At 44.2% G+C, this 19,331-nt stretch overlaps 1 protein-coding gene across 5 annotated transcripts in view; it reads left to right on the top strand.

The window, feature by feature from the left end:
* Window positions 1-19,331, top strand: part of LOC143765015 (solute carrier family 46 member 2-like) — a 168,697-nt gene that overhangs the window by 53,230 nt on the left and 96,136 nt on the right. For 2 of the 5 annotated variants that reach the window (XR_013213313.1, XR_013213311.1), the window contains exons 4-5: window positions 2,201-2,357; window positions 14,081-14,684. The exons of 1 other annotated variant lie outside the window; for it this stretch is intronic. Coding sequence is in view for 2 of the 4 variants with exons in the window: in XM_077251235.1 (XP_077107350.1) it covers window positions 2,201-2,357; window positions 14,081-14,171 (248 nt within the window). In the remaining 2 variants the exon portion in view is untranslated. Of the gene's footprint in view, window positions 1-2,200; window positions 2,358-14,080; window positions 15,735-19,331 lie in introns of those variants that run through there. 2 more of the 5 variants (XM_077251270.1, XM_077251235.1) reach the window with 2 other exon arrangements.

Here is a 19,331-nt window from a genome sequence, read left to right as displayed (position 1 = left end):
TTTGCACGTTTCTCAGGAGGTAGATCGTAGGTATACTGAGGGTACCTTTGTTCTGTTGCAGTGTAGAATCTCAAAAGCTGGTCATACAATTGATCTTCCATGGTTGTCAAAATTGGAAAAGATTTGGTGTCATAGAGAGCAGAGAGGTGTCATAGAGAACATACAAAACAAGTTATCATTAACTATGCACTGACAGGACAGCGCCATCTACTGTCAGTTCAGATCTGCACACTTTTCAACAAATAAGCAATAGGGTGAGAAAAACAGTGAAGTGATAACATTATGGCCTAGAGAAATACTATAAAAACTATTTTATACCCCCTGGTATAAAGTTTATCCCCCGGGGGTATACTATGGCCTAAGTCAGCTTTTGAATTTTTGTGCTGTTTCCTTCCTCAGTAAAAGGGTTCCCCGGCTTCCCCGCAGTGCTGCGAGGGTGCCCCCATGGTAGATAAACCCATTTTTTAAGCGTATCCAAGGCGTTGCTAGGATAGAATGGCCATGTAAAATCCCATAGCAACCAGTAAAAGGGTTCCCCACCCACCCCGCAGTGCTGTGAGGGTGCCCCCAAGGTAGATTAACCCCTTTTCCAAGCGTATACAAGGCGTTGCTAGGATAAATTGGTCATGTAAAATCCCATAGCAACCAGTAAAAGGGTTCCCCGGCTTCCCCACAGTGCTGCAAGGGTGCCCCCAAGGTAGATAAACCCCTTTTCCAAGCGTATACAAGCCGTTGCTAGGATAAAGTGGTCATGTAAAATCCCATAGCAACCACCTAAGGGGTTAACCACCTATCCTTAAGTGCTGCGAGAGTGCCCCCAAGGTAGATAAACCCCTTTTTCAAGCGTATTCAAGGCGTTGCTAGGATAGAGTGATCATGTAAAATCCCATAGCAACCAGTAAAAGGTTTCCCCACCCACCCGCAGTGCTGCAATGGTGCCCCCAAGATAGATAAACCCCTTTTCCAAGCGTATCCAAGGTGTTGCTAGGATAGAGTGATCATGCTATATCCCATAGCAACCAGTAAAGGGGTTCCCCACCCACCCCTCAGTGCTCGTCAGTGCCCCCTAGGTATACAAAGCCCTTTTCCAAGCATATCCAAGGCGCCAAGACAACGAGCTGGCACGAGCAGGGCTGAAGATTTCATGTCACATGTGACTATAGGGAGGGGGTGGGGCTTAGAAAGGGAGATCCCTGGCGTCACCAGAGGTGGAGGAGCTTGAAAAGGAGCAGTGCCCGATGGGAGGGGGAGCTGTGACCTAGAAGAATGAGCAGCTTTCCCTCAGCTTACCCTGGGGGGTATAATCTGGCCTGGAGGGGTATACTTTGGCCTAGGCTATTTTATACCCCGGGGTATAGTTTGGCCTAGGCCAAAGTATACCCGGGGTATAATCTAGCCTAGGCCACTTTAACCCCGGGTATAGTCTGGCCTGGGGGTATAATCTGGCCTGTTACACCGGCATCAACAATCATAGAGGTCTCAAGGAGACCTCTGGTTGTTATGGCGACGCATCGCTGACCCCCATCATGTGACGGGGTCGGCGATGAGCGCATTTCCTACCGAAGTGGTAGTTAAATGCCGCTGTGAGTGTTTGACAGCGGCATTTAACTAGTTAATATCGGCGTGTGGATCGTGATTCCACTCGCCGCTATTGCACACACATGTCAGCTGTTCAAAACAGCTGACATGTCGCGGCTTTGCTGCGGGGTCACCGCCCGAGCCCGGATCAAAGCAGGGGATCTGACCTCGGACATACTATCCCGTCCGAGGTCAGAAAGGGGTTAAGGCCTAACAGTTTGAAAATAGCGAACTTTTTAATTTTTGGTCAAATTTTCAATATTTTTATAAGTATACACAAATCATATCTACCAATATTTACCACTAACATGAAGTACAATCTGTCACGAAAAAATATTCTCAGAATCACTGGGATCCCTTGAATTGTTCCAGAGTTTTTACCACATAAAGTGACCCTGGTCAGATTTTTTAAAAATAAATGGCCAGGTCATTAAGGTCAAAATTAGCTTAGTCACTAAGGGGTTAAATATCTAAGTCAGCCTCCTTCTCATTCTATGCTTTAGTTATGGCAGAGTAGGAGGGTGAGCTTTTGTGACACAGCATGACTTTAGTTGGATATGTTTTCTTTAAAAGTGTTATCATGGATTCCTGTGCCCCTAATATCTCAAAACTTTTTTTTAAGGCAAAGTGTTTGTTGCACTACAGCTGGCGATAGAAATTGTGGCAGTGAGTTCTTCTGCAGGATTCAACAAGCTCTATCAAGCCACGTTAGATTGGTACAGTGGATTCTGCTTTATTGTGTTTAGTGCCTTGGCATTCATCAGCATTATTCCCATTGGGTATGTACATAACATATATAATTCTGTATATAGCCGTTACCTGTAGACACATCTGTTTATTAAAAACATTATTTTTAAATATATATATGGTTGTGAAAAGTATAGAAGCAGGCATACAGTTATGTGCAAAATAGCAGCAGTCTAACATAACGTGCATAATTACTGTTTTTGGCTGAAAAGATCATGCAACATGAGAAAAAATTCATGACTAGTTGTAGGCGAGTCATGAGCAACCAACAGAATCAACAATCATGACACGCACACTGCTAATTGGGTGTTATTGACTGATTTAATAAAAGGGGGTGTTCTAATTAATAGCAGTGTGGCGCTCAATTAGAGACAATTCATTCTGTGAAGAAAGAGGACCCAATTTAAAGAAGGAGGGCAGCAAATGCTGTACCTGCTGGTTTTACTTCTTGCTCAGTGAGTAAAATGGTTTGCTCCAGACATTGTACCAAAGGAGAAATAACTGATCAAGAAGATGATTGGAGTGAGGAAAACATATAAAGAAGTGCAGAAAATAATTGGCAATTCAGTTAAAAAGATTCCAATGATTTAAAATGGCAAACAAAACCCAAAACATGGGTGGGAAAAGAAATACTACAATCTGCATACAGTGGGAAAAAAAGTATTTAGTCAGCGACCAATTGTGCAAGTTCTCCCACTCAAAAAAAATGAGAGAGGCCTGTAATTGATATCATAGGTTGACCACAACTATGAGAGACAAAATGAGAAAACAAATCCAGAAAATCACCTTGTCTGATTTGGCAAGATTTATTTTGCAAAATATGGTGGAAAATAAGTATTTGGTCACCTAAAAAACTTGCAAGACTTGTAACTTCTTCTTTAAGAGGCTCCTCTGTCCTCCACTCGTTACCTGTAGTAATGGCACCTGTTTGAACTTGTTATCGGTATAAGAGACCCCTGTCCACAACCTCAGTCACACTCCAAACTCCACTATGGTGAAGACCAAAGAGCTGTTGAAGGACACCAGAAACAAAATTGTAGCCCTGCACCAGGCTGGGAAGACTGAATCTGCAATAGGCAAGCAGCTTGATTTGATGAAACCAACTGTGGGATAGTGATGAGCGAGAATACTCGCCACTACTTGGTGCAAGCCTGAGCATCTCACTGCTCAAGATGCTCGGAGCTCGCCAAGTATTTCCGGGGTTGCTCGGTGGGAGCCCGGGTCCCCACTCTGCATGTTTGGTGCTCTTTAGAGAGCCAATGAACACGCAGGGTTTGTCTGACACACACTGTAATGCCGCAGCCATGTTGGTTGTGGCATCACAGTGATTGGCTGGCCGCACAGTGTCTTCAGGTCTATATCAGATCAGATCAGTCAGTGTAGGGAGAGTTGCTGCTGAGCTAGGGTGAGATTTGTTTGCTTCATACTTAGCGTGGGTATACCATATATAATACACATATCCATCCCAACTAACAGTCCTTCTGAGGACTAATAAAGCTGCATAGATATCAATGCTAGGCAGGCAGTGTATGTGGCAGACATCAGTGCATATAGCAAGACAGTCCATTCCAGTTCTGTCTGCTCCTGCTGCTGCCTATTACAGATATTTCTAGACATAGCCCCAGGTATCGGGGGCCAGGAATAATTTTTTTTGAGATCTTAATCCTGATTACTTGCTTTAAAAGCAATCCAGAGAACACAGTTTTTCTGCTCCATTTGCTTGTTGGCACTGCCGAATACAGCCAGATCCTTTCCATATTACAGCACTAAAAATCCAGCTGTTTTAAACTGGGGTTTGTCCATCACATGGATCACATCAGTGCGCTCAAAATTGTACCATTTCAGGCCTCCATTTACATTTTTTTGCAGTGACTTAGCCAAGTTAATCCTACAGGCCAGATACTTTGAACTGGGGTTTGTCGGCCATATGGATCACATCAGTGCGCTCAAAATTGAGCCAATTTCAGGCCTCCATTAAATTTTTTTGCAGTGTCTTAGCCAAGTTTTTGACACCAGTTTGCTGAAAAAAAAAATTCCTACAGGCAAGATATTTTAAACTGGAGTTTGTCCATTACACTGATCACATATCAGTGTGTTCAAAATTGTGCCATTTCAGGCCTCCACTTACATTTTTTTGCAGTGTCTTAGGCTACTTTCACACTTGCGTTTGTAGCAGCTGCGGAGGGCTGTGGACTTCCTCCGTGAAGCCCCGACCTCCGCCGCTAGCTCCGCCTATTTCTGCATGCGGCCGGCATGCGGCCTGTGTACCTATATTTAACATTAGGTACGCAGGTCGTGCCGCAGTATGCGGATGCTTCCGCATGCGTCGTTTTGACGATGCATAAAAAAAAATTGCTACAAACTGCGTCTTACGCTGGTCTCCGCATCGTCAAAACGACGCATGAGGAAGCATCCGCATACTGCGGCACGACCTGCGTACCTAATGTTAAATATAGGTACACAGGCCGCATGCCGGCCGCATGCAGAAATAGGCGGAGCTAGCAGCGGAGGGCGGGGCTTTACAGAGGAAGTCCTCAGCCCTCCGCAGCTGCTACAAACGCAAGTGTGAAACCGTCCTTAGCCAAGTTATTGACACTAGTTTGCTGAAAAAAAATTGTTACCTACAGGCCAGATATTTTAAACTGGGGTTTGTTCATCACACAGACCACATATCAGTGCACTCAAAATTGTACCATTTCAGGCCTTCATTTAAATTTTGTTAAAGTGTCTTAGCCAAGTTATTGACACCAGCTTGCTGAAAAAAAAATAGTTACCTTCAGGCCAGATATTTTAAACTGGTGTTTTCCGTCACATGGATCACATTTTCAGCCATTTGTAGTGAACGTGAAAATATTGTCCTCCATTTAAAATGGGCAAGGCACGTGGCAGGGTACGGGGAACTGGATATGATGTGATGGTGATGGTGCATGCAGAGGCCGAGGCTGTGGGCAAGCTGAAATTGTGCCACAAAAAACAGCCACATCTTCTCGCCCGACCTTCCTGTCCCAAATACTAGAGGACCGCAGCAGCACACCACTATGGAACCCAGAGCAGAGTCAAAAGGTTGTTGGTTGGATATCAGTTAATGCTTCCTGTCACTTTGCCACCAGCAACACCCTGTCTTCCACAAGGTCAAGTCTAAGTAGCCGTGAACCTGGACCCCATATTTCGCACCATTATCCTCCTTCCTCCCACCATGCCGAGTGCCCGGAGACAACGGATCCCACACTTGGACACTCCGAAGAGCTGTTCACTTTTCCATTTATAGATTTGGGCCTCTTGCCCAGTTGACTTGAAGCGGGGCAGGAGGAGATGGCATGTAGCGATGCCCAAATATTTGAACAGCCATGGTCACACGAAGGCGATGGTGGTAAAGTGTCACAAGAGGTGGACAATGATGAGACACAATTGCCAGAAAGTCAGGAGGAGGACCAGGGTGCGGAAGTAGAAGACAAGGTGGTGGATGATATAGGAACTGACCCAACCTGGCAGGAGGACATGAAGAGCGAAGACAGTAGCACACAGCAGGAGGGAGGCATAGCAACCCAACAGGCAGGAAGAAGCAGTGTGGTGGCCGCAGGCAGAAGGCGGGCAACCGTTCCCTGCAACACCATCACGACGGAAGTTGCCAGTACAACTGTTAGGTCTTGCCGAGTCTGGTTGTTTTTTAAAGACTCTGCCCATAACCCCAAATAGGCCATTTGCATCACTTGCTAGGCCAGCATCAGCAGGGGTAGCAAAACTATTAGCCTGACCACCACCAGCATGATCAGGCACAAGGCAGCAAAGCATTCGACTTTGTGGGCTGAACCCCAGGGTCTAGGAACAGTGTCTGTGGGTGACACCACTACTTGTTCCACTGCTGTGCGTGCAAGCCAATCCCCTGTCCATGGTGCCTGCGAAGAAGTCTCCAGCCCTGCACCTGTCATTGCAGCCATTCAACTAGCACCATCAGCAAGCACATCCATGTCCTTTACCCAGTGCAGCGTTCAATTGTCCATACCCCAGTCCTTGGAACGCAAGCGCAAATATGCAGCCAACGCCCCACAAGCCACACTAATAATTTCACATATTTCATGACTGCTTGCTCTCGATATGTTACCTTTTAGGCTCATGGAGATGTAAGCTTTCCACAACCTGATGGCGGCGGCGGCCGTCTCTCGGTACTCAGTCCCCAGCCACCACTATTTCTCCAGGTGTGCCATCCTCGCATTACACAAGCACGTGTCCCACAACATTAGCTGTGCCCTCAACAATGCAGATACTTGGAAAGTCCACCTAACCACAGACACGTGGACAGCTGCTTGTGGGCAGGGGCGGTACATCTCACTGACAGCACACTGGGTTAACATAGTGGAAGCAGGGACCCAGTCAGACCTTGGGATGGAACACGTCCTCCCGATGCTGATGATTATGGGCCCTAGGTCAATCAGGTTAACCCCACAGTCTACAGCTCCTGCACCTCCTCCTCCTCCTTCTCTTCAACCTCCATGTCCGAAATGACCACATCAGTCACAAGCTGGAAGCACTGATATGCTTAGATGACAAACCGCACAATGCTGAATAGTTGTGGACAGCTCTGAAAGAGCAGGCAGATCTGTGGCTGACTCCGTTGAACCTAGAGCCAGGCATGGTGGAGGCTCTGAGGTGAGGTGAGCTCACACACGTCCCATGCCTGGCCCAAGTGCTTAACCTCGTGGTTCAGCAGTTTCTCAAAACCTACCCGGAGCTGCCATATCTGCTTGTCAAAGTACGTCCCGTGTGCCCATTTTGGAAAGTCAGCTGCAGTTTCCGCAACCCTTGCCGTGCTTCAGCAGCGTTTGCAGCTTCTGGCTCACTGACTGGTGTGTGATGTCCCCACGTGTTGGAACTCTACACTGCAAATGTTGGGAAGGATTTGTGAGCAGAAGAGCGCAGTTGTTGACTACCAGGCTGTTGGCATTCAGTTCAGGCTCCACACATAAGACCTCAGGAGTGGACATCAATGTCAGACAAATGTACCATCCCACAAAACTTTGAGGACTCCACCAAGATGGTGAGCGGCGATGACGCCCTAATTAGCGTCATCATACAGCTTCTCTGTGTTCTGAAATGCTCTCTGCTCACAATCAAAGAGGATGCATTGCAGGCAGAGCATGATGAGATGGAGAAAGGAACATACAGGGTGATTACACACAGCCCAGCCTCATCTCGTCCCAACATGGATTGGGTGGCAATGAGGAAGAGGAGGAGGAGGAAGAACAGGAGCTACTTTCATGCGCTATAGACGGTACTACCTCCACAACTGTCATACCGTCTGTTCAGTGTGGATGGCCTGAGGACAGGGAGGAGGAAGAGGAGAGCATGGTCAGTCATCCTCTTGGTGAGGACACAGAAATCTTGCCTGTTAGCAGTCTGGCACGCATGGCTGAGTTTATGTTTCACTGCCTTTCCCGTGATCCTCGCGTTGTCAAAATTTTGGGTGACAGTCATTTCTGGTTGGTGACACTTCTAGACCCACACTACACGGAGAACTTTCTATCTTTTTTTCCCGAGGCGTACAGGTCTACTAAAATGGGGCAGTACCAGAAAGCCCTTGTTGCAGAATTATTAAAATAATTCCCATCTGAAAACACTGGCGGCAGAGGTCACAGGTTCACCTATATAAAGCTGGGACCACGTAGCAAAGGCTATCGTCAGTAACACACTACGCCACCAGGGACTCAGATCCTGCAGTGTCAGACGTGCCCCCTGCTTAAGCCAGTACATATCTGGGCCCGTCTGAAGTTTGCTAGAGAGAATTTGGATTATCCACAAGAGTATTGGGAGAATCTCATATGGTCTGATGAAACCAAAGTAGAACTGTTTGGTATAAACAAAACTCGTTGTGTTTGGAGGAGACAGAATGCTGAGTTGCCTCCAAAGAACACCATATGAATTGTGAAGCATGGGGGTGGCAACATCATGCTTTGGGGCTTTTTCTCTGTAAAGGGATCAGGACGACTAATCCATGTACATGAAAGAATGAATGGGGCCATGTATCATGAGATTTTCAGTGCAAACCTCCTTCCATCAGCAAGGACATTGAAAATCAAGTGTGGAAGGGTCTTTCAGCATGATAATGATCCCAAGAACACCCCGAGGGCAATGAAGGAGTGGCTTCGTAACAAGCATATGAAGGTCCTGGAGTGGCCTAGACAGTCTCCAGATCTCAACCCCATAGAAAACCTTTGGAGGGAGTTGAAAGTCCGTGCTGCCCAGCGACAGACCCAAAATATCACTGCTCTAAAGGAGATCTGCATGGAGGAATGGGCCAACATACTTCCAACACTGTGTGCCAACCTTGTGAAGACTTACAGAAAACATTTGACCACTGTCATTGCCAACAAAGGATATATAACAAAATATTGAGATAAACTTTTTTTAATTACCAAATACTTATTTTCCAACATAATTTGCAAAATAAATCTTGCCAAATCAGACAAGGTAATTTTCTGGATTTGTTTTCTCATTTTGACTCTCATAGTTGTGGTCTACCTATGATGTCAATTACAGGCCTCTCTCATCTTTTTAAGTGGGAGAACTTGCACAATTGGTCCGCTGACTAAATACTTTTTTTCCCCACTGTATATCATAGAATCACAAGAATGGCAAAGAAGCATCTAATGATCAGATCCAGGAAGATCAAAGAAGATCTTCAGTAAACTGTGAGTCCTGCAACCATCAGAAGACATCTACACGAAGCCAAGCTATTTGCAAAAAACCCTCGTAAAATACCATTGCTGAAAATAAAGATGTGTTGGAAATGTTACAGTTTGCTAAAGAACACACTGACTGGCCTAAAGAGAAGTGGCACAACATTCTATGGACAGATGAGAGAAAGATTGTTCTTATGGGTCTGAATGCAACAGAAAGTTTGTGAGAATACCCATAAACACTGAATTCAAGCCACAGTACACTGTGAAGACTGTAAAACATGGAGATGCGAGCATAATGGTTGGGGGATGTTTTTCATATTATGTAGTTGGGCTGATTTATCACATACCATTCACCATGGACAAGTTTGAATATATCAAAATACTGAAAGAGGTCATGTTGCTTTATGCAGAAGTAGGAATGCCCCGGAAATGGGTTTCAGAAGGACAATGAACCCAAATTCTCCAGCAAGCGTGCAATATCATGGTTCCAGAACAACAAAATTGATGTTATGAAGTGGCCAGCCCGATCTCCAGACTTTAATCCGATTGAGAATTTATGGAGTGACAACAAAAATGCTGTTTTTGATTGAAAACCTAAATTTGCAAAAGAACTGTGAAATGTAACCGAGTCAACTTGGGCTGGAATATCTGTTAGCACGTGTCAGATGTTAGTTTTTTCCATGCCACATAGATGTAAAGCAGCTATCATAAATAAAGGTTATACAACTAAATATCAGTTCAGTGATTAACAGAAAAGCTATGTCTGTGAATAAATATCAGTTTACACTGTAAATATCCTAGTTTGCAAGTGAAAATGCAGACACTGCTATTTTTTTTAAACATCCTGTTATTCCTTTTTCTTCATTTTCAATTTAAAAAATGTATATTTTGTTCATATTTCCGTTTGGATTTGAATGTGCAGTGCTCCCAGTGCCTATGTGTATGTCATGTCTGTGGTAGTGGAACCGTGGACCGAGGAGAGCCTGGCAGGGCTTAACTAGGTGAACACATGACTCTTCGCTAGATGGTGGGGTTAGACTTGACTCAAGACGGATGCCATGTGCTACTCCAGGACAGACCTCGAACACACGGCAGCTGACTCCAAAGGGAAAGAGAGCTGGAATAGCAGGTGCTTGCAGGGATGGCTGATATACAGGCAGGCACAGTAAGTGATACGAGTACGGGTGATACACAGGTAGGCATTGCAGGGGCAGGTAGGTATGGCTGGTATTCAGGCAGGTATGGCAGGTGCAGCAATGTATGGCTGGTAAACAGGCAGGCACAGCAAGTGCAGGCAGATACGACTCTTATACAGGCAAGTGCATGCAGGTGGATAGCTGGTATACAGGTGAGCACAGCAGGTGCAGTCAGGTATGTCTGGTATACAAATGGGCATGGCAAGTACAGACAGGTGTTGGTGGGCAAAGCTGAAATATAGGCACGCATGTGCTGGCAGGCATGTCTTGAATACAGGAATATCCTGCAGGTATGTAAAGACATATTGAAGCAGGAAAAGGAAGGAACTGGCAGATAAAGGGGACCTGAGAACTAATATGAGTGTAAACAACACAGAGTGAACATGTTGCTCAGGCACCTTCCAACAGGTGGAGGTGCCTTAAATAATAAGTGTCTCCCAGCCATTGGCTTCAAGCCTGCAAGAAATCTCTCCAGGAGGAGAGGGGCATAGATGTTCTCATTGGGCTCCCATGACCTCATCTCAGGAACAAAACCATTCCAATCTACAAGAAAAAAGGTTTTGTCTCTTACCATTTTTGTGGCCAGAATATTCTGTACCTCGAAAACATCTTCAGAGCCGGCTAGCGCAGGAGTCGTACCCAGGTCCTTGAAGAAGGACCTGAAGATGACATGCTTGAGGAAAGACACTTGGAAAGAATTGGGGATCCATAAAGAGGTCTGGAATTTGAGCTTGTAAGCTACAGCATTAATCTGTTTGAGAACCTCAAATGGACCGATGAAGCAAGGACCCAACTTGTACAAAGTTAGCTTGAGACAGTCAAACTTGGAAGAAAGCCAAACCTTATCCCCTGGACGAAACAGAAGCGGGTCCAGATGTCTCTTGTCTGCGCTTTATCCGTTCAGAAGATTTCATTAATGTGGTCTTGGTGTCCTCCCGGATTTTAGAGAAGCCCTTGATGAGAGCTTCAGCCACAGGCATGACAGTGGCAGTAGACACAAAACCTGGAATATTGCCGTGTTGACCATACACAGCGAAAAACGGAGATTTAGCTGAGGATTCCCTCACATGGTTGTTATATGAGAATTCGACCTAAGGCAGGAGAGAGACCCAGTTATTGTGATGGGCATTGAAGAAATGCTGTGGGAACTTGGTTAGGATCTGATTGACCTGCTCTTCCTGACCATTGGATTGTGGATGGTAGGCTGAAGAGAAGTCCAAGATGACATTTAGGAGTTTGCAGGTACTCCTCCAGAAGTGAGATGTAAACTGTATGCCTCTATCAGAGACTTTATGGAGAGGTAACCCATGGAGGTGGAAAAAATGTTGGATGAACTTCGTGGCAAGCACAGGAGCAGATGGGAGACCATAGAGCGGAGTAAAATGGGCCATTATTGTTATTACTATTATTATTATTATTATTATTATTATTATTATTTATATAGCACCATTGATTCCATGGTGCTGTACATGAGAAGGGGTTACATACAAATTACAGATATCACTTACAGTTAACAAACTAACAAGTTCATCACAATATGCTGACAAGGAGCTGATGAAATGGGGAGAGGAAGTAATCATCCATTGGGAAGCTGTTTCGAAGTCTTATTCTGGGCACAGAAGGGACAGGACAAGATGAAATCGGCAATTTCCTTGTGCATCGAAGGCTACTAATAATACAATACCGTGAAATGAGAAGAGCCATTTTCTTTTGTCCAGCATGACCAGCCAATTTAGATGAGTGACCCCACTGAAGGACCCTCTTCTTGTCTGGTTCAGCGACATATGTCTTTCCGGATGAAACTCAGGACAAATCCACTGGAGACAGTGACCATTTTGGAGGACTCAATGATGTGTTGAGGCTCTACCTCCTGGTCAGAAGACAGAAATGACCTGGAAAATGCATCCACCTTATTGTTTTTGTCCGCCTACCAGAAGAATAAAGTCAAAATTGGCGAAGAACAGAGACCACCTCTTTTGACGCAGATTTAGCCACTGTACAGACTGCAGATAGGTTATGTTCTTGTGGTCAGCGTAAATAAATACTGAATGCATCATTGCTTCAAGCAAAAAGCAACACTCCTGCAGAGCAAGTTTCACTAACAGTTCTCCATCGCCTATTGAGTAGTTGCATTCTGGAGTCGAGGAGACTTTGAAGAAGAAACCATAGGTCACCATATGACCGTAAGTAGATTTCTGGGTGAGGAAGGCTCTGGCCCCAGAGGAAGAAGCATCCATCTCCAAATAGAATTGCTTATTATTGTCACGTCGGTGCAGCACTGGAGCGGAGGAGAAGGCCTGTTTTAAGGAGATCCCCTTTCTCCTATAGGGGATTAAGTCATGCCAGAGCTTAGACAGTATGATGGGTCATGATGAATGCCACTTTGGCTCAATCTGAAGCAAATTGATGCACATTGATTGGTAAACCCACGTCATAACGTGGTAGGTTGGTGAGTGACAACTGAGGTAGCCACAACTTGCACAGGAGCAGATGAGACTGCAGATGTCAGCATGTCCAAGCGAGTGGTCACTGTCCACAAATATGAAAAGATTTTGTCCTGATGGTCTTTCTAGTAGGAAACTTCCTGGTACAGGTCAGAGATAGAGGAAGATTGAGAGACAGAGGACTCCATGGCAAACTGTCACGTCCATAGTAGTGGAACCACTATGCCGTGGTCAGAGGAGAGCCTGGAGGGGCGTAACTAAGCAAACATCTGAGTCATCGCTGGAGCCCTTGATGGTTATACTTCGCTCCCAACTAACGCCAGGTGCTACTCCAAGATGGACTTCGGACCCTCAAAGTGGCAGATAGCTGGAATGGCAGGTGCTGGCAGGGATGGCTGGTATAGAGTCAAGCACCGCAAATGCACACAGGTACAGCTGGTATACAGGCAGGCTCGGCAGGTGCGGCTGGCTTACAGGCAGGCATGGCAAGTGCAGACAAGTACAGCTGGTATAGAGGCAGGCATGCAGGTGCAGGCAGGTATGGCTGGTGTACAGGCAGGCATGGCAGGTGCAGATAGGTAGGGCTGGTATACAGGCAGGTGCAGGCAGGTACGGTGGGTATACAGGTGAGCACAGCAAGTGCAGACAAGTGTTTGCAGACACTGCCTATATACAGGCAAGCAAGTGCTGGCAGGTACATCTTGAATAGAGGAACACACTGCAGGCACAGAAAGACAGTTACAGACAGGAAAAGTCAGGTACTGGCATGTAAAGGGGAACTGAGAACTAGCAAGCGTGCAAACAAGGCAAGTGGAGGTGCCTTAAATAATAAGTGTCTCACAGCCATTGGCTGGGGACACTTTTGGATGGTGTGTGCTATCTCTTTAAGAGTGTGAATCCTATGTGTAGTGTCTGGGGATCAGCCAGGTATGCGCAGACCTCAAAAATTAGAAGGAGGAGGTGGGGTGAGATGCCATCCCTGCCAGGGGAGGGGAGAATGTGAAGCATGCAGGGATGGCGGTGCTACAGTGAATATAGAAATAAATGCTATTATGAGAATTGAGCTTTTTCTCAGTTGTTTTAAACACACTGCTATTATATTGCAAATAACTGTATAAAATATAAGTTAATGTAATATCTGTCAAACAGACCTTTTAGATTCCAGATAGATAAAAGATAGATATCTTTTAAAAGGGTTTTCCAGCCTTAGAGCACACGTCGGAGGTCATTTTGTATAACTACAGACTTGTGAATCCTGACATTATGTGCACTGTGAGGATTCCCCGAAAACCAGGAGCAGGTGGTCATGTGACCGCAAGTATGCGATTTAACAGACTTTTATTAATTTTATTTAAACAATGATGTTTACTATAAAGAAAACAGGGTTTTTTTTAAAATAATCATGAACAGTTATAGAATTTTTTTTAATAGACAATAGTATTTCTTGTTTTTTTTCCAGTATTGCAGCCTACCACAATTGGTCCAGAAGAGATCAACAGAACAATGTAGTGGTTACAGACCCACAATGAGGTTCCTGATCAATGTGGAAACATCTTTCATCGCCATTGGAACCAGCAGTGTAAACACTATGCACAACTACAGGCAGACTGTTCCCAACTATAAATTAGTCATTAAAATACACACCAAGTGTGCCATCACCATGCAAGCAATGAGAAACACACAGTAATTTAATTTCTAACTTGACCACAGATGTTTCTTGGTTGTACACCTCATTGTCTGTGATGCCTCTGTACTGTATTCTATTGGGATGGAGTAAGGTATAGAGTACAGAACAGTATGGGGGTAATATTGTGCAATGACTTCTTTCTGAACACACAGAATATGATTCATCCTGTAAAATATGAAATCAAATACAAAACAATGCAACAAGTAGGTACTTCTCAGTGCCAAATATGACACACAATGCAGTTCCATAATTCACACGAATTGCAAATGTTAATGGGGGTTTTAGCAGCTCTGAAAAAGCCAGTAAATAGCCTCATCATGCCTCCGTATGTCTTGGATTTCTTTGGTACAACAAGGCCCGTAGGCTGCTAACGGTGGGTTGTCCAGTCAAACACTACAAGTCTGACGTCACTCTATGTGACTGCAAACTTATGAGTCCTCACATTGATCTCACTTTGCACTGTGTGGATTCTCCGGTGCCAGGATCGGCGTTCATGTGACCACAAGTATGCGATATGTAAACTCTTGGCCACATTCCAACTAGATGGGCGCAGCATTGCATAATGCATGTGTATTGCGTGAGGCAGGGAACAGTCTAGTAGGAATGTGGCCAGGATTAAGCATATCACAGAAATCAAAAGATTCAGGCACCAATAAACCAGATGAATATGTGCTAAGTTAAAGACAGATTTCACCCCGCAAATCAATTTCCAGGTCCTCTCCTGGGTGGTGCATGCACAAAAGATATTCTTATGGTACACAAAAGAGAAGCAAAGAGATGGAGCACTCACCAGGTCCTCGCTGTTAAATTTTTCTTTAACCCATATTAAGATGGCATCCACATCTTGGTAAAGTGCAAAGTGCGGTGTGCAGGTGACAGGGGAGTAAGCAAGTGAAAAAAAAGCCTGACGGACTACGGAAGTTTCGTGCTGTTCATGTGCTTCTACAGGTCCATGTTAGCCAGGGTGCTACAACACTTCCTTTTAACAAGGATTGGGGAGTGGTAAAACATATACAAGTGAAAGTAACACGTAAAAAAAGGCACAAATAATTATGGGTAATACATTGATCTCTAACCATACCGACATATCCAGTTTATCATTTAAACCGAGCGGACCTTGAGCATCTGTATCAAGAATCCATTTACCTTCTCTTCTTAATATTAAGCTATTGAGATCACCTCCCTGTCTTGTATATTCTATATGTTCAATTCCTGCAAACCTTAAAACGTTTGGATCTCCATTATATACTTCTTTAATATGTATTATTAATCTTAACGAACCTTTTACTGTTACTATTGAATAGGAATGTTCTATGAATCTGATGTACGTTGGCCTAATTGTCTTCCCAATGTAATAAAACTGACATGGGCAAAAGATCACGTAAATTATTTGTTTCGTACGACATCTGATTAATTCTTTCACAGAATGCGATACTATTCCGATTCTTAGATTTGATCCCAATATGTGTAAGTGGCAGAAAGAACAATTCCCACAGCGAAAATTTCCTTTTGGATTTTTTACATTCAACCACGTTATTTTGTTACTAGTTTCAAGAAATCTTTTATGTACCAAAATATCATTTAAATTGCGACTTCTCTTGTAGCTGATTAACGGTTATTTTTTGCTACTGCTGTTACACAATTCTAGGGTTAGTAATTCTATTTTTCTCTATTTTTTCTCTTCTGCCTTTTTTCTAGCTTCTATGAGTACTTCCTTAGGATAACCTCTGTTTAATACATTTTCAGATAATTCATGTACTTGCTTTGAAAAACCTTCTTCTCTGTTATTGATTTTTCTTAGCCTCAAAATCTGACTACGGTATATGATAAACTTCTTTTAGGGTATGTGCACACGTTGCGGATTTCCTGCGGTTCCACAGCGTTTTTTGCGGTGCAGAAACGCTGCAGATCCCCAAGTGACTTACAGTACAATGTAAATCAATGAGAAAGAAAAAACGCTGTGCTAATGGTGCGAAAAATTACGTGCGGAAACGCTGCGGATTAAAAGAAGTAGCATGTCCCTTCTTTTTTGCTGATCTGCAGCGTTTTTGTACTCATTCCATTATAAAAATCCAAAGGGGTAAATCTGCAAAAAATCCGTAGCAAATCCGCACAAAAAAGGCGTCAAATCCGCTCCTACGTTTTCTGCCAAGAGATGCAATCCGCAATGTGTGCACATAGCCTTAGTGTGTTCAGGGTGAGCACTGTTGTAATGAAGTAACATGTTATTACGGTAGTTGTTTTTCAAATGTTTTAGTTAATATTCTACCATCCTCTATGCTGATATTATCATCTAAAAATCTAAGTTTTTATTCCCAAATTGAGATGTAAATTTCATATTTACTTTGTTTTCATGAAGCATATCACATACTCGCAGTCACATGACCGCCAACTCCTGGAATCAGTACTCAGCAGTCAGCAGCACCAGTCCAGATGATTGCCAAATCTTTAATAGCGAGAGACCCGTCAATTACCTGCTGGGAAAAGCTGACCGGAGTGGATCTTTAAAATATATATTCTATGAAACACTGGAACATCACATAAAAAATATGCTTGGCTACAATTGTCCAGCCAGACCGATTCATGCTGCCCGAGATTTGGGCACCACGAATCAGGCAACAAATTCCCTTTCAGATGTTCTAATTGTATGTACAGTACATTCAGGAAATATAAAAGTTTTCTACATTTTGTTATATTGCAGCCTTATCAATCTACACAACCCAACTTAATGACAAAGTTAAATCATGTTCATGTAAAATATGAAAATTAAAAACAAAATATCAGCTACTCAAGAACTCAGACTCTTTAACCCCTTAGTGACAGAGCCAATTTGGTACTTAATGACCAGGCCAATTTTTAAAATTCGGACCACTGTCACTTTGTGAAGTTATAGCTCCGGAACACTTCAACATATCCCACTGATTGCGAGATTGTTTTTTCGTGACATATTGTACTTCACGTTCGTGGTAAAATGTATTTATATAACATACTTTTATTTATGAAAAAAACAGAAATTTGGCAAAAAGTTTGAAAATTTTGCAATTTTCAAACTTTTAATTTTTCTACCTTTAAATCAAAGAGTGGTGTCACACAAAATAGTTACTAACATTTCCCACATGTCTACTTTACATCAGCACAATTTTATAAACATAATTTTTCTTTTCTTAGGATGTTATAACCTCCCTATCCAACATCACTGAAAGGGGGCTTAATTATCTCCTCTCCAAATCGCACCTCATCACCTGTGCGCTCGACACCATCCCATCCAACCTCCTCCCCAACCTCACCACCACTCTTATCCCATCCCTAACCCACCTCTTCAACCTATCACTAACTTCTGGCACCTTCCCTTCTGCTTTCAAACATGCCACAATCACACCTATCCTTAAAAAAACACCTCTCGATCCAACTGCTATGTCCAGCTATCGCCCAATATCGCTGCTCCCATTCGCTTCCAAACTCCTGGAGCAGCACGTCCACGCTGAACTTTCCTACCACCTCTCTTTTACCTTGCTCTTTGACAATCTACAATCTGGTTTCCGCCCCCATCACTCAACTGAGACAGCCCTGACCAAAATTACTAACGACCTATTTACAGCCAAAATTAACGAACAATACTCTGTACTCCTCCTTTGAGGTCTGTCCTCTGCTTTCTAAACAGTTGACCACTGCCTCCTACTAAAGATCCTCTCCTCCTTTGGCATCAAAGACCTTGCCCTATCCTGGATCTCCTTATACCTTTCCAACCACACATTCAGTGTCTCCCACATCCACACTACCTCTCTGTGTTGGCGTCCCCCAAGGTTCTGCTCTAGGACCACTACTCTTCTCAATCTATACACTTGGCCTGGGACAACTCATAAAGTCCCATGGATTCCAGTACCACCTTTATGCTGATGACACTCAGATCTACCTTTCTGGCCCAGATGTCACCTCTCTGCTGTCCAGAATCCCGGAGTGTCTATCAGCCACATCCTCCTCCTTCTCCTCTTGCTTCCTCAAACTCTGAGCTCATCATCTTTCCTCCATCTCATAGATCATCCTTACCTGACCTATCTATCGCAATTAACAACATCACGCTTTCCCCCGTACCGGAAGTCCGCTGCCTCGGAGTAACCCTTAACTCTGCCCTGTCCTTCAAACTGCACATCCAAGCTCTTTCCACCTCCTGTCACCTCCAGCTCAAAAATACCTACACAATCCGTCCTTTCCTCATCCGTCAATCTACTAAAATGCTTGTGCATGCTCTCATCATCTCCCGCCTTGACTACTGCAACATCCTTTTCTGTCGCCTCCCTGCTAACACCCTTGCACCTCTCCAGTCCATCCTTAACTCTGCTCCCCAACTAATTCATCTCTCTCCTTGTTACTCCTCCACTTCCCCCCTCTGCAAATGTCTTCACTGGCTCCCATTCCCTCAGCGTATCCCATTCAAATTACTAATATTAACCTACCAGCCATCCATAACCTGTCTCCTCCATATATCTCTGAACTAATCTCCCGATATCTTCCCTCACGTAATCTCCGGTCCTCCCAAGACTTCCTTCTGTCCTCCACACTTATTCTCTCCTCACCCAACAGCCTCCAAAAATTCTCCAGAATATCCCCCATCCTCTGGAATTCTTTGCCCCAACATGTCCTACAATCAACCACATTCGGATCCTTCAGACGGAACCTGACAACCCAGCTCTTCAGGAAAGCCTACAGCCTGCACTGACCCCACTGCCTCCTCACCACTACCGAAGCTACTGCCTCACCAACACCGGAGCTCCTGCAACCCTCATCCTATTCTCTCCTTCCCCACCATCCTGTAGAATGTAAACCCGCAAGGGCAGGGTCCTTGCCCCTCTGTATCAGTCTGTAATTGTTAGTTTGCTTACCGTAAGTGATATCTGTAATTTGTATGTAACCCCTTCTCATGTACATCACCATGGAATCAATGGTGCTATATAAATAAATAATAATAATAATAATGATAATAATATAAGGGTTAAAAGATGAC

The sequence above is a fragment of the Ranitomeya variabilis genome, chromosome 1 (genome assembly GCF_051348905.1).
Source record: "Ranitomeya variabilis isolate aRanVar5 chromosome 1, aRanVar5.hap1, whole genome shotgun sequence".
Classification (NCBI taxonomy): Eukaryota; Metazoa; Chordata; class Amphibia; order Anura; family Dendrobatidae; genus Ranitomeya; species Ranitomeya variabilis.
Note: the sequence above shows the minus strand (reverse complement) of the source record. Positions and strands in the feature narration are given on the sequence as shown.